The sequence below is a fragment of the Schistocerca americana genome, chromosome 1 (genome assembly GCF_021461395.2).
Source record: "Schistocerca americana isolate TAMUIC-IGC-003095 chromosome 1, iqSchAmer2.1, whole genome shotgun sequence".
NCBI lineage: Eukaryota > Metazoa > Arthropoda > Insecta > Orthoptera > Acrididae > Schistocerca > Schistocerca americana.
In genome coordinates, this window is record NC_060119.1 from 542,076,626 (window position 1) to 542,100,499 (window position 23,874).

The following is a 23,874-nucleotide window of genomic DNA, read 5'->3' on the forward strand; positions in this document are numbered from 1 at the left end:
ACCTTGTAATTTTTCTAGTTTGCTTGGTTGAATTTTTCATTTTTACCTCAAATATGTTTATCATTCTATGAAATATAGCATTCACAACTGCCTAAAATTTGTGAAAAATGAAGAAAAATTGCAGGAATAATACACTTAATATAAGCAACTCCCACACATAATGTCTCTATCTTAATTTGAGAATATTGGTGGTGGTGGTGGTGGTGGTGGTGGTGGTGGTAAGGGCACATGACAGCAAGCTCTTTAAGCCACTTCCTGTTTTGGGCACTCATCTCCATAGACTCAGGCAGCCAGTAAGATGCCAACATTGCATGTAACCAAGCTTTAACACTTTGTAGACCAAACCCAATCGTAGCTCGGGCCGCAACTTTATATTAAAAAGACTGTATTCAAGTGTTGGTTGGGTACAATTTACTCAACATGTGAGCCATCTATCACTCAGAAACTGGTCTTGTACATGAGAATAATGTACAGATGTCTTGCTATCCATCCATTGACTAGTGCTGCTTTCTGCTATCAATTTCTAGAATTATTTTGAAAGAAACATTAGTGAACATAACAGCTGCTGTACTGAATGTTGGAACCAGAACGATTGCATTGACATAATTTCGTCCATGTACTATACTCGCAAACTAAGTTGACACTTGGTGCGATGATTGGTGGCAGCCACCATAAAGGCGTTTCCCATTTATAGTTCCTCCCATCAGCCACGGCATTGAGTGTCAACTTGGTTTGCTCATATGTACTCCTTAGGTTTCACAGTTTGCTGTAATTATGCTACAAGTACATCATGTCTCTTGAGTGAGCAAGAAATTTTGGAAGCTCAAGAGGGAGAAATTGCTTGATAACTCACCTTGCCCTTTGTTTGGAAGGGTAATTATACTTTCTGTCTTAATTATTTTCAAATTTGTTATGTATCATAGGACTAAAGTAAACATAAAAATAAATTTTGAAGCTTGATCTTCTTTAGTATGTATTACTCTTGAAGATAGATAAATTACATATGTGCCAGTAACACTTTAAATGACAGCATAAATGGATGGTTTCCTAGGTCCAAAATTCTCCTACAAACTTGTAAGATTACCTGTCTTATACACAAACCTTGTTTCTAGGTGCATTGATGATTCTTTCTGCTTGCCCAGTGAATGGCAATGTGCAAATCAACTGTGTATTCCTGAAGTGAAGAGATGTGATGGTCATATGAATTGTTATGATCACACAGATGAATATGATTGTGGTGAGTATTTTCTCATTTATTATGCCTTTTATTGACCATTTTTATTCAGTACTGTACTGCAGTTAAATTGATCTATAAAAATTTTGTAACTTTCGAAATCTAATGAATATATCACTGTGACTGGGACACAGTTGTTAGTTAGCTGACACAAATTATTGTGGAATTTGTTTACCATGCTGTTACATTATTCTCAATATGATATAGTTTGTACCTAGTGCTCTTGTTTTATTTTGAGTAGGATACACAAGATCTTTTCCGAAAATATACCTGTTTTAAACATATATTTGCAATTACAGGATACATAAGATCTTTTCCAAAAATATACCTGTTTTAAACATATATTTGCAATTACAATGAAATGAATACCCCTAGCTGCATACAGGCGTTGATATAAGTCAATGGGGACAGTGGAAAATGTGTGCCCTGACCAGGACTCATACGCAGGATCTCCTGCTTACATGGCAGATGCTCTATCCATCTGAGCCACCAAGGACACAGAGGATAGTGCAACTGCAGGGACTTATCTCTGGCACACCTCCCATGAGACCCACATTCCCAACTTACTGTCCTGCACTATATTCATAGCGCCCCTGCCCATTGTACTCATTACTCGCGGCTTTTTTGCCGATTTCTGTAAGAGTTCAGGCACTGTTTGTGCATCCACACAGAAGAAGGTGGTCAAAAGGCCGGTGAGCCTTTTATGTATATAGACTAGCTATACCTGACGAACTACGTTCCACCTCTGAAAATTCTTTGTGTTACAGCTCACCAGGCAAACGATGTTTTGCCATATAAATTATCTATAGTCTATAAGAATAATGTATGTGTGTAACACAATGTATACATGTAACACAATAGCCAGTGTTGCTGGGAGCTCATGACACAAACAATAATAATGGCCGAAAACTGTGTATGGAGTGAGAAAAGACTTAGGGGGAAGTCCGGCAGTATTGGCCACTATTAGTTCTAGCATTTCTATGATAGATCGTGCGGATTTAACAATTGCGGCTGATACACGCTCGTCCATGAGCATACAAACATAGCAGCAATTTCGCGTCGAAACATGTTTACCAGCGTTATGAATGAGGCCAAGCACTTACGCATCGATTTTTATCGTACGTAAAAATATTATATGATTAAATTCTTTTAGAGCAACAAAGGAGAGCACCGTTTGACCATCTTCTTCTGTGTGGATGCACAAACAGTGCCTGAAATCTTATGGGAATCGGCAAAAAACTGCGAGTAATGAATATAATGGGCAGGGGCACTATGAATATAGTGTGGGACAATAAGTTGGGAATGTGAGTCTCGCGGGAGGCATGCCAGAGATAAGTCCCTGCAGTTGCTCTATGCTCTGTGTCCTCTGTGGCTCAGATGGTTAGAGTGTCTGCCATGTAAGCAGAAGTTCCTGGGTTCGAGTCCCGGTCGGGGCACACATTTTCAGCTGTCCCTGTTGACTTATATCAATGACTGTATGCAGCTGGGGGTATTCATTTCATTGTAATTTCATTTCTAATGAGCTGCATGGTTACCGACGGTATTTGTTCTTTCTGACATGTCCGAAAGAATAGATACCATCTTCATATACATATATTTGCTATTATCTAGAAACAAAGGAGTCATATCTCTGTGGCCTAATATGACATCTGCACTTACGTCGTGAAATAAATGTTTCATAGCATCTTTCCCACACTAATTTATATCACTGCCTTTGAAACAGTGACTATAAAGTGGTGCTTTAATTTGATAGACAGGGAAATGTTTGTAAAAGTTAATTCCAATCAAATAATTTGGAAATAACTTAAGATGAATTCTGTTACTATAATCAGTTAATAAGTGGAGACATCTAGAACAGTTTGCTGTGTTCATATCCTGATTATGTCATGCATTCTGTATCTTTCAGACAGAATGCCATGCTTGCCTAAACCCAGAGATCAGTACAAGGAAACTTTTCATGGAAGCTGTCCACCTCAAAAAACGATTTTTTTATAGCCCTTTGTACTTTCTGTCTGGAGGCAGTGTATATCCCAAATGTGTATGAATTTCAGAAGATAATATTTCAGAAATTGCTTCAACAAAGTTGTCAGGCAACAACTGGAAGCAGTCATTTCCTATCCTAAAATGGTCTCAGCTTAAAAGATGCAAACATGTTTCCTTTCTTATTCTGTCTTTTGCATATTGCTCTTTTCACCAGAGTTGATAATGTGCTTCTTATAAGATCTGGTGTGTGTGCCTGAAGGATCCAAATGTGCAGCTTCATTTACTTGCTCACTTTTACTGAAAATAAAATTCTAAGAGACAGCAAATAAATGCTTAACATGGAATTGACAAAAGCAAAATAATTATAAAATCAGGTATCCCCTTGCAGGTGATAAATGTATATCAAATAAGAACATATGAAATACTGGTTTCTTTTTACTACACCCTATTTTGCTAATATACTTTCCATTTCTTTCCTCTAATGTTGCTGTTTGCTGAATCAGGACTTCAACCTGGAGCCTTAGCCTTTCATGGGGAAATGCTCTACTGACTGAGCTATCTAAGCATCACTCACATTGTCTCACAGCTTTACTTCCACAATTACCTCATCTCCTACATTCCAGATTCAAGTCCCAGTCTAGCACACAGTTTTAATCTGACAGGAAGTTATTATTATTACTGAGGATGTATGAAAGATATGACAACAGTTCACTAAATTCAAGTCCAGTGATGTGACTCTCCAAAATGGTTTTCATGGAGGGGAGGGAAACACTTAACTATTAACTTCACCAGTTGCTCTGAGAGAATATGAGTTAGTCATAATCAGTTACACATATCATACACTGTATCAGTTCAGGTAGACAGTTTTCTCTGTAACACAGAGATTATAAGTATTTGTTACAGAAAAGTATTTAAGGAGTAAATAATGACTTCTAGTAGCAAATGAAAAATGCTATAAATTGATATGCTGTCAAAGATGGAACTTGACGTAGTCATCTTGATGAATAGCTTTCATAATGCAGTATGAATTCCATGTGCAATTTGCAATGGTTTTTATTTTTCACAGAATATACCCTCTGTCGTCCAGACTGGACATGATTGCAGCACTCCAAAATTACATGTTTACACATGTAAAAAAATAAAGATTAGAAAAACAACTCCTTCACTTACAATACTGATGCTTTCTTGTGTGCACACCATCAAATGTAATTTGCTTCTTACATTATTTCTCTTATGTCAGAGTTAGATGAAGTAGTAGAAATGTGGTTCAGAGACACTGGAGAGAAAAGTCTTCAGTCAAAAAATTGTTCATTGTTGAAGACTGGACTTTACAAAAAGAAAATCATTTACTGCAAGGTGCCTATGATTTTATAATGCTAAAGAAGTGCGCAGGGTAGCTGCGCATTCTGAGGCGTCTTGTCATGGTCCATGTGGCTCCCTCCATCAGAGGTTCTAGTCCTCCCTCGTGCATGAGTGTGTGTTGTCCTTAGCGTAAGTTAGTTTAAGTTAGATTAAGTAGTGTTTAAGATTAGGGACCGATAACCTCAGCAGTTTGGTCCCATAAAATCTTACCACAGACAGATAAAATATAATGCTCAAGTTTGGGAAAAATGGTGTAAGAAGCAAATAAAACGAGAAGTGGATCCACAGACAAGAATGCATATTATGTCACTATCACACCGTTGAGTACTAATACATAGGAAGTACAAAATATGACACCATTGGTCCAAAATACCTGTATAGTCATGTTCTTAACTATAAATTTTGGATAGCTTTAAATCAGACACTAAACACTCAGCAGATCCTGTGTCAAATTTGCAGCGTCATAAAATTGAGAAATATTTGTTTTGATTAGGTTTACACTTGTTAATAACAGACAGGTAATAAAATATAAACACTCACCGATAAAAATCGCATAATATACTCTATAAAAATATTGAAATTATTGAAATATGCTTCTCTTTTAATGTGACAAAAGTGAGCAAAGAGTAATGATTGTTTTCTTCTTTCAGAATGCAATCTAGAGTCGAACTTTCATTGTGGGAATAGTACATCCTGCCTTCCAACAAGGAAGAAGTGTGATGGTGTAATAGACTGCTGGGATGGCTCTGATGAGCTCAATTGCACAATAGGTAAAACAGTTACCTCAGATATCCCTGTAATAGAGTGAACAGTATCATAAATATAGGCATACAGACTTTGTAAACTGACGTTCTACTTCTAGAAAAACTGTGTAGTGATCCACATATTAAAGACGACAGTTTTAATTTTAAAGATTGCCTAGAAGTAGTTGAATCTCTCTTTATGATGAATGTCATCATGTGTGTCTGTAATCACAGTAAAATAGACTTCTTATGTAGCATATCATATTTAGATTGTAAGAGTTCCTTCATCACATAACCAATTTTGTATTTATACTAGTGTAATGTTCATATCTCATTGTATCAGAAGACTAAATAAAACAATTCAGTAATCATAGTAAATGAGCTCTAATGTCATATTCCTGTCATATCCATGTGTAGAAAAAAATAAATCCACGGTAGAAAAATTAAATATAATGAAGCACTTAGAAGATACAGAGCACTAACTAATTTATTCCTGTGAGTCATTATTAGAATTTTTATCCTCATCTTAAATATGAGTTCCATAATATTTGCCTTTGTTGTTAACTTTTTAACTGCATTAGTTAGTATAATAATGTGTAATTTGTAGGCTGCAAGCCAGATTTGTTTCTCTAGTCATTTTTCCTGAAACTGTAAAGCCAAAACTGAAACACATTATGTTGTCTGTTTCCTGGGAAAAAAAAGTTGCACATTAACCTCAATTTTTATCTTACAATTTAGTTATTGCACCTGTTCTCTATTCTCCATGTCATAACTCTAAGACCAGTAAATTATTCCACAGCTAACCTCATTTCAGTCAGTTTATGTTCAAATTATTGTGATTGTCATACAGAAAAAATTCACGTCTTTTGAGGATCATTTTGCCATGCCTCAATGGAATGACTATATATACACCTGTTTGTCATATTTGATACTCCTTTTTCAATTGAATTGCATTCAGCTGTGAAATTTACTTTTACCCTCATTACAATGTATGGTTCTTAATACTGATGCTTAATGTTTCTTCAGTATTCCGTTGACTGTTTTGTAAACTTCAAACCAGTATATGAATAAAACCTGAATTCTGTTCCCACTATGTCAAATTATACTTTTTATAAAACTCTGCCCTCTCTGTGACTGTGAAGTGTAGCCAAAAATATTGAAGTTTTTTTTTTTTTTGAGTCGAGTAGTAACTGTAAATAATGAACTTGACTGACAAGAGTGCATAAAAATTATTTTCCACTTTCCACAACATAACCTTCTCTTCCTTTTTAATGAGAATCAGAGTTGATATATTTCTCAGATGTAGCTTAGTACAGAAAAACCATTCTCACTTTCCAGTATGGCATCGACAAGATACACAGCAACATAAATAACATGCATTCAAATGTTAATCAATCGCATATAACTAACTGTACAATGATGTAAATTAGTACCCTGTGGTGTAAAATATTTCAGTTCTTTCGACCTTAACTATCTTAGCATAAAATTTACAACACAAGTTTAGATTGATTCAGTTTTATTCAGATTTAATGGCACATCAGTATGGTTAGACGAAACTGTATGGTCTGTCATCTTCCAAAATATGTTATTGGTGACATTGACTTTTGATAATTTTCCAGGTTAAAGATATATTTTTAAGGAAGTATCTGATGCATTATCCCAACTACTCTTCAGTAGCATTTACAAGAAAAACACTTCATATATAAAGTAATTAATTTCTTTGCCTCCTGTCCTCAACGAATAACACTTTTAACATATTACTGAGAAAAATATACTTAACAAAATGCATAATTTTTCTAATATTGTTGACCTGTTAATCCTCAGGTATTCCATTATTGTATTACTGGTTTTTTCATTACGTCTGTGTGCATCTCATATGGCAAAACGGAAACTGCATTTATTTAGTTACATCAAACATAACCTCAAATTCATTAATATAAAATTCTTAGCTACCTTTTCCTAGCCATAATAGAGTTGGCAATAAAATAACAAAAATGAAATGCCTAATTAAAAGAGTTCATGTCCTCTGTTACTTCATATTGTTTGAGTGCATCCAGTTAAAAAGTACTCTTACAAAACAACATCCATTACAAACTGTAACAACATAAATACTAATTACATTTTACCCACAATGCATTCGCCATAGGCAAGTCAGAGATAAATGTGGACCAATCACAAGAGAACTGTCATGTATGGACTTAATAAGACTCTTGTTTACCTTAAATGATAGCATACACCATCAGCAACATTAACTTTATCAGTTTATGATGGGCTACTAATAGTATGCTTATCAAGCTTAATGTGAAGGCAGATCCAAAAGATTTATGTGCAATTCAGCAATATCTGCCATTTAGGAATATAAACTGATGGTTTTAAAAGACTTCAAAATTAGGATCTTTGTGTAAGGCAAAAATCCTGAGCATTTTGATGACTGTAGAGAAAACATACAAGACAGTTTTGCACTAGATACACTTAGAGCGAATCATAAAAAAAGGCATGCCAAATCTAGTAGCAAGGAAAATGTTGTGCTGGTTCTTGTATGTTAAAGCTCTTACAGATATAACCATCAGCAGAGTCGGGCACTGGAGAAATGTGAATATACTGAAATAATGGAAGGCTGCTTTATATAAGTATCAGTATTTTCCAGTAAGGCTACAGGTGGCTAGGTGACTGCAGTATTCCTGCCTGAGGAACTGATTAGCCACTTCTATGATAAAAGACGTACATGAACCCCAACATGCAGTGAAGAAATGCAGAGCACACTGATGTTTGATCAACTCCTTCATATGAGAAATGAGTAACAGAAATGACTTTTTGCTACAACTGTACAGAGTTACATTCCCATTTTCAATGAAATGCCTGAAGGCTTGTGAAACATGTTAAGTCTTAGTAAATGATGAAACACACTGGGCATGGCTGTAACCCTCTTGGCTAGCCTCCATATTTATCAGATCTTACACTATATGATATATTTCTTTTGGAATTTGTCAGTCTGCATTTGTGTATCTGTATCATACTGTAAGACACAAATACCAGCATGGCGACAATGAACAAAGTTTATTCTTCTTCCAACAACGGATGAGAATGTAGACACAAAAGCATAAACAAACCAGGTACTGATAAAAGTAGTTGCTGACAATAAGTATGAACACACTATGAGGACGAGTGCCTGCTTTATTGCACTTATAAAGAGAAGGGCTCTGGTAGATGGTGCATCACATGCCATGCCATGTGTGTGTGTCAAGTGACTCACCGCAGGCAACCTCCAATGGCTGACACACGCACATGCCAGTGACAGAATATTCAAAGTGTAGCATGATGGTGGCCTGCTACTGTAATGCTCATCAAAGTGTTACACACAGGGTTATAGCACCCACCCCTATTGGAGAAAGGACATTCTGCCGATGCGGGCATTGGGGTGACTGTTGAAACATCCATGGCCTTGGTGGAAGATGCCACAGGTGATGTCAGTGGTGGAAGAAGATTGTGGGCCAGAACCAGTGAGTAGGGGCATAAGTTGTGTGGCCTTGGTCACGGGCTGCAGTACCAATGGAAGGACTGGTGACAAGGCACTGGTAGCATCTTGATGCCATCTCCCTCAACAAAGTGGGACTGCGCTGATGGTGAAGGTGCCAGCCACTCAGGTGAGGGCACAGGGGACACCAGTGTTGAAGGATCCAAAGGCATTGGCATGACCAGTGGCAGGATTGTTGGTGGCAGCAAAACATCACTGGAAGGCCAGGCAGCAGCTCCCGGGTAGACTGGACTCTATAAGGCAGGCAAGAGATGGCAACATCCACAATGAGGGCAAATCCATCTCTGGAGAAGGGACATCCCGCAAGGCCAGGACAGGTGCTGAGGAGGCTGCAGTGGTCCCATGGCCCTCACTGAGGCATTGGGACCCAGCTGGCTGTGGTGGCATGCTACCAGCCCATCACTAGTGTGCACCATACATTGGTTGCAGCCTCAGCAGCTGTGGATCATAGCTGTAATCCACTTTGGTTGGTAGCTAAACCCATGAGCCAAGACTGTGGAACCTGGAGTGAACCGCAATGAGGCCATGCCAACTAGTGTTGGTGGAGTGGCTGGAGGGTGCATGGCTGCTGAACATAGAGGATCTGGGTTGGACTCAGAGGCCCCACTGCTATAAACTGTAGGACCTAAAGAAATGTGTCAAGGTGTCATCCATAGATGTGTTGGTGACATAGTGCTTCATTTGAACCTTGAATGTGTGGATAAGATAATTAGTTTGGGGGTGAAAAGTAGGAGCAGTCACATAAGTAATCGTTCGATGACACACAAATCGTGGAAGACATGAGACATAAACTATGGACCACCATTAGCCATCAGAAGGAAACATTTTGTAAAGTTCCTGAATCATAGTTGCTGATGCTGAATGAGAACAGATGATGTATAGAAATATAGAGAAAGCACTGATAACGAACAACCTGTAAGAATGTAGGAGGGGGCCTAGGAAATCAGCTTGGATGCATTCCCATAGATGCAGCAGTGCAGGTCATAGAGAGAGTGTCTCCCATGACACTGCCTGTTGGGTAACACACTAAGAGCAGACCACCACAAGATATACAAGGTCATCACTGATGCTGGGCCAAATTGGTACATGAGACCCCTCAATGTCCCTGATGTAGAAGCTAAGCCCAGTCCACCATAGAGTGGCTCGGATCACAATCCTAGGCAACAGCCCATCCATAGCTAAAAGAATACCGTTGTCAAATACCAAAAGGTGCTGGGGCAAAATAGGTACACAAAGGATCAGAAGTCCTTCCAGGAGACCTAGCAGACCAACCACACTGAATGAGGTGAGCGACTTGTCACAAAGGCAGTTAGGCAGTGACAGCAGCTGCAATATTGGAGCCCATAAAAGGAAACCCTTCCACAGTAGGTTGCACCTCAACATCCGAGTGAAAATGAAGTAGTTCATCCTGATCAAAAGTAAGATCCAGTCCCATTGGATGCCAGGACAGTGCATCAGTATTGGCATGATGTGTGGGAGGTCAAAAATGTATTTCATAGTTGTAATGAGACAGAAATGAGGCTCAGCACTGGAGGTGATGTGCTGCCTTGTTGGGCATCAAAGCAGAAGGATTAAACAATGAAACCAACGACTTGTGGTCAATAATGAAGTGGAAATTAGACCTGTACATGAAACTTTCTGAAGGTGTAGATAATAGCAAGCATTTGTTTTCCAACTTGGCTTTAGCACTGCTGAGCAGAGTTGAATGTCTTTGTCTCACAAGCCATTGAACATGTAGAACCATCCTCACATTGATGTATGTGAATGGCCATGAGTTCATACTGAGAGGTATCTGTAGCCAAAAGCAGGCATTGGCTAGGATGTTTACTAGCCAAATGAGGAGCATAATGGGTTTTAGATTTCAAAAGTGTGGATGCAGATGCAGCCAAGTGTCTGCTGAAAAGGATTGTTCTTGCAGAGCAACTTGTGGAGGGGATGGAACAACATAAATTCACCTGGAATAAATTTGTAATCATAATAGATTTATGCTTGGAGTTCTTTGACATTAGCAGGGTGAGTCAGAGCTGTGACTGTGGCAACATGAAGACATAATGGTTTAACACCATTCTGAGAAATCTCAAACCCCAAATACACAATGGATGGTTGAAAAAGTGTAACTTGGTCAAGTTGCACTTCAACCCTGCTGTACGTATGATTGTGTGTGAACAAGGTGCAGAAGTTATGTAAGTGCTCTTCTGTGGATGCACCCATCATGACAAATTGAAGTGTCACTGGTGTGCTACCAATACTGAGTAGGAGTTCTAATATTGGCACAACCTGAAGAGCATGTTAATCATGTGGAGCCATTTAGAATCCTCATCAGATGGAACCTGTAAATAGGCATCAGATAGATCAGGTTTGGAGAAAAAATTGACCTCTGCCGAATTTAGACAATTACTCGTCCAGACGGAGCAAAGGATAGGTGTCAATGATAGATTGAGCATTGACTAAAATTTTAATGTTGCCACACAGGTGAAACTGACAATTAAAGTTTTTAACAATCATGAGGAGCATAGACCACTCACCCAATGTAATAGGCTGTATGACCCCATGATGTCAGTGTGTCCAATTTTGATTTCACTTGATCATGCAAAGCCAATGGAACAGGGTGCACATGGAAAAAGTGCAGCTGCACCTTACGTTTCAGGGTAATGTGGGCTGCACAATTAGTGGCACAACCTAGCCCATCCAAGAAAAAGAGACAAGAACTCGGAACACAAGGAATCTAACGGCTGGTAAGGGACGTGGTCGGAAACAAGGTGCATCATATGTGAAATGCAGAAACCAGAAGTGCTGAAAGCATCCAGATCAAATTTGTGATGCTAGCATCATCCACTACCAAAAGTCAAGACATGAACCACTGATTTATACATAGTGGGAGCTTTAAATTGCCCTAAATTGGAAAATGCTGCTAATTGTAACTTGCCAAAGGTCGAGTAACTGTAGACAATGCCGGAGATCCCAAATTCATTTAAGTTATTAAATCCAGTAAAGTCACAGCTGCATCCATATAAACTTGTAGTCTGAGCAATTTGTACATCAGTCACACTTTGATAAAATATTTGATTCATAAACACTGGAGACATACAGTTAACATCTGTGTCCATGTCCGCAGGAGATGACTGTCCTTTATTCCTACAGTCAATGCAACTCACCCAATGCGTAGGGTAAGCAGCCCTGTCATACTGCATGAAACGGCATGGCCAAGATGTGAACTGCTGTTGCTGTATTTGTTGTGGTTGTTTGGCAGATCAGTGTCCAGTGTGGTGCAGAGGCCAAATTTGTACAGCTACCATATTCTCTTCCACAAACTGACTGACGAGTGATGACCAGGAATGGAAGCCATCACAGCAGTGTAATACCAAGCCTCAATCAGATTACCAGCTGCATGTGATATCTTGAAAGACTGAGCAGTATTTAACACTTCAGCGAAAGATGGATTCTCACACTGTAGTGGGCATTGATACACCAGCTTGTTGGGAACCAACTGAATGAAGATGATACAGAACACAAAAATTGCATGGGAATCATGATAAGCATCAGTAACAAACTGAAATTTGTGACCGAGTCTGTGGAATTCAACTGCCAAACCCCAATAGGACTGGTGGGTCGGTTTAAGGCAATCATAGAACTCTATACATGCTGCAGTGACAAGCATGCATTTACGGTGATAATTTGACAACAACTTACACATTTTGTCCAATGAAAGTGACAAAGGTTCTTGGAGTGGGTCTAACTGGCACAACAATTGGTAGATTCTAAGCAAAACCTAAGAAAGGAACACAGCCTTACACACATTTGAGTCAGTGACACCAAAAGCAATGGAGTTGTGCTGCAGGTGCTCCTTGTAAGCTTCCCAGTCTTTGGCTGCATCATAAGTGGTAGAGAGCAGTGGATACCCTAGTGGTGTGGAGGCCTAGATAGTCAATGTGGCTGACAAGTTTGTAATAGCAACCATAAAAGCCTGTTGCTTCTCGAGGAGAGATTGGAGCACTGTCTCAGTAGACAGAACAACTGAAGGAATAACCAAGTAGACTGAGTACATGAAAGTGAACAACAGTCTCATTGCCAATTGTATTGTACTGTGAGACACAAACAACAGCACAGCCAGAATGAACTAAAGTTTATTCTTCTTCCATATACTAGCGAAAAACAGTTGATAACATAAACATAGAAACAATCCAGTTACCAATACAAGCAGTTGCTAATGATAAGTGTGAACACAATATGAGAGCAACTGCCTGCACCACTGCATTTATAAAGAGAGGAGGGCTCTGGTAGATGGTATGGTGTGTGCCATTACGTGTGCACAAATCATGTGGCCCACCACAGGTGGCCTCTGGTGGCCAGCTTGTGCAGATGCCATGGTGGAGTATTTTAAGTGTAGCAGGCTGGTGGCCTGGTACTGTGGCACATATCCAAGTATTCAGTACAGTTTTATAGTAGTACTACTATTGGCAAAATCCATTTAACAATCACTCAATTGAATAATACACACAGTGCAGGCTGTTACAGTGCCAGTTTTCATTATTTTTGGATATTTCTTGAAACACCTAGTGAAAGACCAATTATGAATTTGTAACACATTTATCAGAAACTGAAACTGTCGTCGTCATTGATGGTGCATACCATAAATGGAAAAAGAAATGGTAAATAGCTAAGTAACTTTTTCAACTTCACAATTAGGCATGTCTATGTACAGTGCACTTAAGAGATGATGACCTTTTAAGAACAGCCTGTATCTGATAATTGTATGTACTTTTTCTTTCACACTGCTTCAAGTAAAAAGATTTCTTCTTTTTATCCATGTATACTCTATAAACCTCTAATATGGCAATTGCAAACATAAGGAATGATACAACATTTGCTTGAATTAATGAAAGACTAACAAACATTACTGAATGATTTCCATCATATGTCTTGATGAGTGTATTTCTGTAAGTGCAAATATCAAGAACTCTTCTAACTGGATGTGTATTTGTGTATGTTTTAAACACTAATGATAGTAATTACTTTCCAACGTATTTGATTTGTTGTGGAATACCATAGTTCTTATTATTAATTACAATTTTTTTAAGCTTAGACTCTTCTTCCTTTGTTTTTTTCTGTCTTTTTACTGTCATATTGTGAGCTTTAAACCCTCCATACACTTTCTTCCAGCCTCATTTATTTCTCTGGCTTCAAAACCTTACAAGTTTAATGTACTCTTCTCCCATAAGATGGTTGCTTTTTATTACTTCAGACTTTGTAAATATCCTTCATAGGTGTATCTTGACGTCTCTTGTGTAGATGGATGTTGATTATGTTTCTCAGTAATAGCCAAGTATTTATTTTATTCATCTAGCCATTCATTTTAAACATGTGTCTAAAGTAGATTACTTTCTCTGTAATATTCTTAATGTTATATAACAGTTTCTGTGTCACTTACTACATACAGTTTCCTCTGATAGATTGTTGTTTCTTTCATTACTCATCATAGAAGTGTTAATCTGTCACACTTAGAAGTTCTTGTTAAAACTGCTTCACTTGCAAAAAAAAAAAAAAAAAAAAAAAAAAGTATTTATAAAGTAATTGCAGTGCATATGCCATAGTTTGGTTGTGAGGAGTGGGTTCTAAAGAAAAAGAAGAGATCCATTAAAAATTTCCTGAGAAGAATGGTGGGATATACCTTTAGAAATGTAATAAGAAATGAAACCTTAACCAGGAATTAAAGATATTTAATGTAAACGAAAATATAGAAAAATGAAAAGTAACTCGTACAAGAACCATATATGAAGAAAGGAAAAGAACTGTAAAAACTCTAGGAAAAAATTGGAATAAAGATACCAAAATTGTTTGATGTAGAAACAATTGTACATATATATGTGGAGTACCATCTCACAATTACACCTGAGAATGATCACCATTGTATCCTTGCCTGAGAGGGCCTGTGTAAGATGACTACTAACATCCATCTGAAATCATTGAGACATTGTACAGCTAACCAGAAAGCATTCACTAAATTCAACATCAATCAATTATATTGAAGCAGGTACTTTGTCTTCTCATAGCATGCCCGAGTCCCCAGCAGTTTACATGCACTGACGGTCAGTGCATTCCCCGGTCACAATTCTGTGATGGTTATGCAGACTGTTCTGACAAATCAGATGAGCCATTTGGTTGTGGAGGGGAATGCAAGAGCCATGAGTGGGAATGCAAGTAAGTACAAGCATCTGCTGTTGCAATAAAAATTAGTAAAGGGTGATACTCTCCAAGCACAGCTTCATTTTATTTATTCATTTATTTTTTAATTTTCATTTTCAGTAATGGACGATGCATTATGAGGGAGGAGGTCTGTGATGGAGAAGACACTTGTGGTGATCTTTCAGATGAGAAAGCTTGTCCACAGACAACTGATGACCAATCGTGAAACTGTAACTGTGATTTTCTTTTCAAGTTATCTTTTAGCCATCAGAAATATTTTACATCTTTTAGTTGTAAATTGTGCTATGACACCAATTGTAAGATCACCCTATGCCAAAGATGTAATTTCATAAATACTTAATGTGTGTTACTCTATTTAAGGTTTGTGGTAATTCTTGAACAATAAAATGAACAGTATTACATGTGAGACTAAGTAAATACTCTGTGTAATATAAAAATGATGTACTTTATCTTGTATAGTAAGTTGTTTTTGTAATTTTTTTATATTAATGAGGTGTTGTTACATGTTAAACCCACAGGGTAAATTATCATTATTTCTCAAAGAATTCTATACTTATTCCTCAGTGTGTTCATAAATGAGATGAAACTATTTTACTTAATATAAATGTGTTATTGTAATAATTTTAAAACATAAAAATGTACATATGTAAAGTAATATATAAATGTATTTATATGTAAATTTAATATATTTTCAGCACAGGTTTATGAAACTTCCTAAACATATCACAAATTATTTTTACATACAATTGTTTGTATATTATGTACATTAATAAACAATGTGGAAATATCATGCCATCATCAGTTACATCAAGCAATCAATAGCCAGCTTCCATTACTCTGAAAGCATTTTTGATTTTCCCCTCCAGTGTAACAGTTACTATTAACACCAAATTAGAACTGTATGTCAGAATGAAATGGTTGCATTTTATTTGTTCTCTGGCAATTGTGAGTTGGTTTACACATGATCGCCTTAGTTACTTTTTTGACACAGCATTGTACAGACATGGAATGTGTGTGAAACAAATTGTCTTATGCAGTTTGTGTCACATTTCATCACCAAAAGCACTACTGGTGGATATTTTGTGAAGCCTCTAGATTTATACTTCTGTGAAATACACATTTGCATTCCTGGAGAGTATAGTGGTGGTGAAAAATTGAAATGTTGCTATGGAGTACAAAGAATAAATCAAAGTATTTGAGTGAAATATCTTGAAGTATTGTTTGTCTTCATGTATTTAAAATAGATAGAACCAGAGTAATTCTCATGTGCTTCGAAAAGCTTGTCATAATTTTAGAAATCACTAACAATGGACACACAGATACAGAAACACAGGATCAGTACCACAACACTTCTAAACTTCATCCATTCTAGTGCCATCAGCCACTAATAATTCCCACCTCCTTAACTGCATTTCCCTCTCATTTTACTATCACTAATATCTCTTTAGTATCACACTCATCTCTCTTCAGTTGAACACTGACACCATTCCTCTGTCATCACAAGGAGAAGCAGAGGTTAACCTAACTGCTTTTCTCATCACCTCCCTTTCTGTCCATTCTTCACTTTACCTCATCCAACCACCCACAATTCACCTGTCTTAAGAGTTTGTCATTTATAGGCCTCTGTCCATTCTTCTTCTAACCTAACCATTTTCTGTCCTATTCTGCTCACTCTTACCTTCATTCTGTATCCTGATCGTTTAACATCCCTCGTCTAAAAATTCCTCCACTAATTACTCTCTTTCTGTTTTTCATTCCCCATTCTACCATTACAGTTTTGAAGAAACAGTTCCCACATACACCAAATGGTACTGTAGACCATCAGTCCTATCAACAGATAGATGGGAAAGCAAAGTTTTTGAAAATGAATTCTACCTGCAAGAAGTAATATTATAAAACTGTACACCTACATAACTTGGATACATAGTTGGTAGTATAGAATAATGGAAACACTACAGAATGATGGCAAGAATGCAACTAGTCACTTTGAGTGTTATTATCACAGAATCTGTTAATCCAAGATAATATTAATACTTCATGGAGACATTTTTAAAACCTGCAATATCACCATTTAGATAAAATGCTGCTTCTCTTTGAAGGTAAGATATTACAAAAATGTCATTGGAAAAAAGTAAATCACAACACTCAGCTTAACAGATTCTTTTATCGGTAATGAGCCTTTCCAAAACGGCTTTGCCCCCCTCATGCATTTGACACAATATTCCCACACCACCTGCTCCCTCTCTGTTTCCACTTCTTCCTCTGTCCACCTCATCCTCTCATCTCCATCTCCTCCTCCTCCTCCTCCTGTCTCTGTGTCTGTCCCTACCCTCCTTTCTCCTTCTCTCTATCCATCCCCTCCTGCCGCCTCTTCCTATCTCTTCATCCAACACACCTGTCATGCAGGGCAGCTTACATGTCAGGGTCTGGAAAACCATATCTTGCCCCCTGACACTTAGCCTGCCATGCAAAGCAAGTTGATACGACAGGCTTATACTACTCCCAAAACAGCATGCCTGTCATACAGGGCAGTCTATACATCAGGAGCTGGAGGATAAAACCCGTGATGATGTCCATATCTCCATTTCTGTTGTTGCTAGGTGGTTATATACCCCCCAATGCTGATACTTCTGAGGCCTGCTGTTAACTGTGTCAAGTTGTGGTGAAATTAATCCAGGGTTTTTGCAGGAGATCTGACATTCACACACATGCTCTGCTTGATATACATATAGAAGGGTTAAAGGTAAATGCTTGATTACTTTTGATGTGCACAAAGCTCTGTACTGTTGAAGAACGGCATCATGTCACTGTGCAGGGAAAAAATCTAAAAATTATTACTGAAAACAAAAATGAAATTATATAATACTGAACAGAAATTAAACAACATTAAATGAAATAGGAGGGGATAGAGTAGAATGAAAGTTGTGAAGAGGTATCAAAGATAAGAACAAACGAAATGTGGACTGAGAAAGTAGAAGTACTTAGAAAACGAGAAGCACCATAAATATTTTATAAATAGAATCTTTTTGGTCCATTAAAGCTCTGTCTTAAGCAGTGGTTACTCTAGCTGTATAAATGAGTTGAATAATATAAGAAAGAAAATGAGGTACATGTTTTGCAGTCAGTCTTCACTACTTCACAATTGTAGCTTATGGAAATCATTTAACAGTTTTACCTCCAGGTAAGATTTTCAGGCATTATCATCAAACATACAAGCTTGTTGTTGTTGTTGAGGTGGTCTTCAGTCCTGAGACTGGTTTGATGTAGCTCTCCATGCTACTTTATCCTGTGCAAGCTTCATCTCCCAGTACCTACTGCAGCCCACATCCTTCTGAATCTGCTTAGTGTATTCATCTCTTGGTCTCCCTCTGCAATTTTTACCCTCCACACTGCCCTTCAATGCTAAATTTGTGATCCCTTGATGCCTCAGAACATGTCCTACCAACCTATCCCTTCTTCTAGTCAAGTTGTGCCACAAACTCCTCTTCTCCCCAATTCTATTCAATACCTCCTCATTAGTTATGTGATCTACCCATCTAATCTTCAGCATTTTTCTGTAGCACCACATTTCAAAAGCTTCTATTCTCTTCTTGTCCAAACTATTTATCGTCCATGTTTCACTTCCATACATGGCTACACTCCATACAAATACTTTCAGAAACTACTTCCCGACACTTAAATCTATACTGGACGTTAACAAATTTCTCTTCTTCAGAAATGCTTTCCTTGCCATTGCCAGTCTACATTTTATATTCTCTCTACTTCAACTATCATCAGTTATTTTGCTCCCCAAATAGCAAAACTCCTTTACTACTTTAAGTGTCCCATATCCTAATCTAATTCCCTCAGCATCACCTGACTTAATTCGACTACATTCTATTATCCTCGTTTTGCTTTTGTTGTTGATCATCTTATACCCTCCTTTCAAGACCCTATCCATTCCGTGCAACTGCTCTTCCACGTCCTTTGCTGTCTCTGACAGAATTACAATGTCATCGGCGAAGTTTTTATTTCTTCTCCCTGGATTTTAATACCTACTCCGAATTTTTCTTTTGTTTCCTTTACTGCTTGCTCAATATACAGATTGAATAACATTGGGGAGAGGCTACAACCCTGTCTCACTCCCTTCCCAACCACTGCTTCCCTTTCATACCCCTCGACTCTCATAACTGCCATCTGCTTTCTGTACAAAATGTAAATAGCCTTTCGCTCCCTGTATTTTACCCCTGCCACCTTTAGAATTTGAAAGAGAGTATTCCAGCCAACATTGTCAAAAGCTTTCTCTAAGTCTACAAATGCTAGAAATGTAAGTTTGCCTTTCCTTAATCTTTCTTCTAAGGTAAGTGGTAGGGTCAGTATTGCCTCACGTGTTCCAATATTTCTACGGAATCCAAACTGATCTTCCCCGAGGTCGGCTTCTACCAGTTTTTCCATTCATCTGTAAAGAGTTTGTGTTAGTATTTTGCAGCTGTGACTTATCAAACTGATAGTTCGGTAATTTTCACATCTGTCAACACCTGCTTTCTTTGGGATTGGAATAATTATATTCTTCCTGAAGTCTGAGGGTATTTTGACTGTGAACCGAGCGACCGCTACGGTCGCAGGTTCGAATCCTGCCTCAGGCATGGATGTGTATGATGTCCTTAGGTTAGTTAGGTTTAAGTAGTTCTAAGTTCTAGGCGACTGATGACCTCAGAAGTTAAGTCGCATAGTGCTCAGAGCCATTTGGACCATTTTTTTTATTTTGCCTGTCTCGTACATCTTGCTCACCAGATGGTAGAGTTTTGTCAGGACTGGCTCTCCCAAGGCTGTAAGTAGTTCTAATGGTATGTTGTCTGCTCCCGGGGCCTTGTTTCAACTCAGGTCTTTCAGTACTCTGTCAAACTCTTCGCGCAGTATTTTATCTCTCATTTCATCTTCTACATCCTCTTCCATTTCCCTAATATTGTCCTCAAGTACATTGCCTTTGTATAGACCCTCTATATACTCCTTCCACCTTTCTGCTTTCCCTTCTTTGCTTAGGACTGGGTTTCCACCTGAGTCCTCGATATTCTTACAAGTGGTTCTCTTTTCTCCAAAGGTCTCTTTAAATTTCCAGTAGGCAGTATCTATCTTATCCCTAGTGAGATAAGCCTCTAAATCCTTACATTTGTCCTCTATCCATCCCTGCTTAGCCATTTTGCACTTCCTGTCGATCTCATTTTTGAGACGTTTGTATTCCTTTTAACCTGCTTCATTTACTGCATTTTTATATTTTCTCCTTTCATAAATTTAATTCAATATTTCTTCTGTTACCCAAGGATTTCTAATAGCTCTCGTCTTTTTACCTACTTGATCCTCTGCTGCCTTCACTACATCATCCCTCAGAGCTACCCATTCTTCTTCTACTGTGTTTCTTTCCGCCATTCGTGACAATTGTTCTCTTATGCTCTCCCTGAAACTCTGTACAACCTCTGGTTTAGTCAGTTTATCCAGGTCCCATCTGCTTAAATTCCCACCTTTTTGCAGTTTCTTCAGTTTTAATCTACAAGCCTAATATTTCAAAAGTTGATATAATATCCCTCAACATAGAAGCTATTTTTGACTGTGTTAATAAAAATAGCACACAGTGTCTTGAAAATGGAAAAGTGTTACTGTTGTAGTTAAGAACTAACTTCTAATTTCAAACAAGACTGAGTTATAAATTGATTACATGGAAGAGGACAGTGAATGATAAATATGGTAAAGTAACAGTTATAAATGTATTTATCAGTAGTCTCAGCCCACATAATGCCATTTTTTATGGATGATATATTCAAAGTAACAGGCAACTTATGTTCTTTATGAAAACTTTCATGTATCCATAAAGTTATTCTGAATGTCACTGTGGACAGACTAGTTAGAGGAGCTGCATCAAACCAGTCTTCAGACTGAAGACGCCCGCATTTCGTGGTCGTGCGGTAGCGTTCTCGCTTCCCACGCCCGGGTTCCCGGGTTCGATTCCCGGCGGGGTCAGGGATTTTCTCTGCCTCGTGATGGCTGGGTGTTGTGTGCTGTCCTTAGGTTAGTTAGGTTTAAGTAGTTCTAAGTTCTAGGGGACTTATGACCACAGCAGTTGAGTCCCATAGTGCTCAGAGCCAGACTGAAGATGGCAATGATGACAATGATTGTCCTGTTTGAACTGATACTGTTAGACTTGTGAACTGGACCATCCATTCAGATTTGCATATAATGATGGGTAGAGGCATTGCAAATTGTTAGTCACATTAACTATGAAATTAAATGGGTAAATCTGCCCATGTGTCAAACGGAGTGTTTTCATTCACATTTTTACAATTACTCATCTCTCTGCACAAGAAAAAATTTGTTTACTTGATCTGCTTTAACGGCAATTTTAAAAATTTTATAGAAGAGTAACCCATAAGTAGTTTGATGATACCTTGATGGACAAATACTCACATAAGATCTGACCCAAATATAAAAAATTAGAGAAACTGCAGAAAGGGTTCTCAGACTGGGCTTGCAGTAGGGAGACTGGTGGAAAAAATGAATGGATGCTTTAAATAGGCCACCCTTGTCTTGTATTCCATCCTAGTCTCCAGGAACAGACATTAAAACCAGTTTTCATGCCAAATATAAAAAAATATATAAATGAGGCTAATGTTTTATGCCTGTATGACAAAATTACTTAAAATATATTACTCCACTGAGAAGTAAAATTATTATTTCAGTGATGTTTTGAACATAAATTTCCAGATAACTGCTACTTGTTACATACAGTTTAACATTTAAGAATAATATTTTTCACACTACATTATTGTTATTGTTTTTCACCAGAAAAACTTCTTTCTTACATGTTCAGAACATATTGCATTTACCAAGTCAAAGGCTTTTCTGAGTGCCCCAATTTGGTGGAAACCATCACCATCAGATTCAGCTGCCATAGGCAATGACATGTTGATTGTAGGGACCATTATTGATAATCATATTATCATAAACTGTAATAGTCATTAAATAGACAGTGCAGGAAACCATTCACCGGTTCAATGCTGGACAATAAACTTAGGAGAGCAACCCTACCATCCAGAACGATGTTCTCACCATGACTCTGAGGCCTTTGCCCATACATGTATGTTTGCATGCTTCATAACATGGCACACACAAACGCTTCCATTAGATAAGTGAAGTATGAATATGGTGCACGTGGACTGGTGAGTCACTGTTCAGGTTAGTCCACCTTAATTCCAGGGTATGGATGCATTAAATAAATAAATAAATAAATAAAATAAAAAAGTGTTCATGTTTATTCATCAACCACTGATTGTGTACATGATATGGATTTTGATAGGTGTATAATAACGAAATTTTACATTAAAGATTAAACATAACATTTACATTTTAGATTAAAAATTAAATTTGTGATTTAGGATCCCACACTATTATAGAATTCATTTCTTTCATAAACACAGCTGTTAATTAGTATGTTTTGAACATAATGTGGCTGTATATGGAGATACCAGAAGCCTTGACAGGCTGCCAATCGTGGGCCCCAGTGCATTCTAATTTCAGTGTCTGGCTGCAGTGTGCCATATCCCTAAACATTCAGTCAGCTGTCAGTGCTGCCCGCAGAAAACGCTTCTGTTGGATATCGCTCAAGGGAATTGTATGACAGATCTCTGTGACAGGGGTAGTTTATTATACAGTTTTCTGCCAGTATATCTGAAACTATTTTGGGATTTATTTAATCTAATATATTCTAGGTCTATATTAATTCTTCCCCTTGTTCCATAACTGTGGATAAAACTTCTGTAAGTTTAAGTCTCTGGCTGTTTATTTCTTGAGAAGAGGGAGGCTTTAATGTAGAGAGAAGGTACAGTAAATATTTTTAGTTGTTTGAAATGTGTCTGGCATGATTCTCAGTTTGGAATGCCCATAATAGTCCCCACTGCATGTTTTTTGTACTGTTCTCACACCTGAAGAGTTGCCCCATAGGATATTCCCATAAGTTGAGTGAGAGTGGAACAAAGTATAGTAAGAAGACTGAAGCTGTTCCTTACAGACAAGGTTTTAATTTGTGTAATAAGTGTATCACATGCTATACTTTATTACACAATTGTTCTGTGTATACATCCCATTACAGTTGTGAACCCAAATGAATTCCTGGTAATGTCAGATTCACATTCATTTTTTGCACTCATTTTGTCAAGATAGTAGTATATTGTTTCAGTTTTTCATTGTTCAGTATTAATCCATTTTGTTGTAACCACTGTGTAGATATATCAACTGTTGTCAGTGTTTTCTCTTCACTTCATCTTTTAGCGGTTCTGCCTACTTTTATTTCTTCATTTGTTGCCCTCAGTGTCGACGTACTATGTTGCTACACCAGCTGAAAAATGGGGTTTGTAATTTGGACACTGACTACGATAAATGATGTAGTCGATAGATGAACGGTTACGTTTCACAGTCTTTTACTTTCACTTTTCACAACACCCCAAGATACAGAGTTAGATATGGCCATGCACTATTGTTCAACTTTCATTTATAGTTTGCAGGTGAATGTCCACATACTGCTACAATAATAGTAATAATAATACTAATAAAGATTTTATTGTCTTTAGGGAAGTTACAATTTATAATACAGTGTGATAAGGTATTGACTACCGAAATATTTTAGCTTATATTACAATAAATGTACAGTGGGTCATCTGTTGAATTACTGCATTTTACAGTTGAAGAATTCATTGATATCATAGAACGGGTGGGCAATAAACCATTCATGCAGTCTTTCTTTGAATGTATGTTCAGGAAGATCCTGTATGGCATGTGGCAGCTTA

General features: G+C 37.7%; 1 protein-coding gene across 1 annotated transcript in view; it reads left to right on the top strand.

Annotated features, from left to right (window-relative positions):
* Positions 1-15,770, top strand: part of LOC124605687 (prolow-density lipoprotein receptor-related protein 1-like) — a 203,620-nt gene extending 187,850 nt beyond the window's left edge. The window contains exons 8-11 of the mRNA XM_047137546.1: positions 1,113-1,237; positions 5,230-5,349; positions 14,908-15,055; positions 15,161-15,770. Coding sequence (XP_046993502.1) covers positions 1,113-1,237; positions 5,230-5,349; positions 14,908-15,055; positions 15,161-15,266 — 499 coding nt within the window. The 3' untranslated portion in view covers positions 15,267-15,770. The remainder of the gene's footprint in view (positions 1-1,112; positions 1,238-5,229; positions 5,350-14,907; positions 15,056-15,160) is intronic.
* The last annotated feature ends 8,104 nt before the right edge of the window (positions 15,771-23,874 follow it).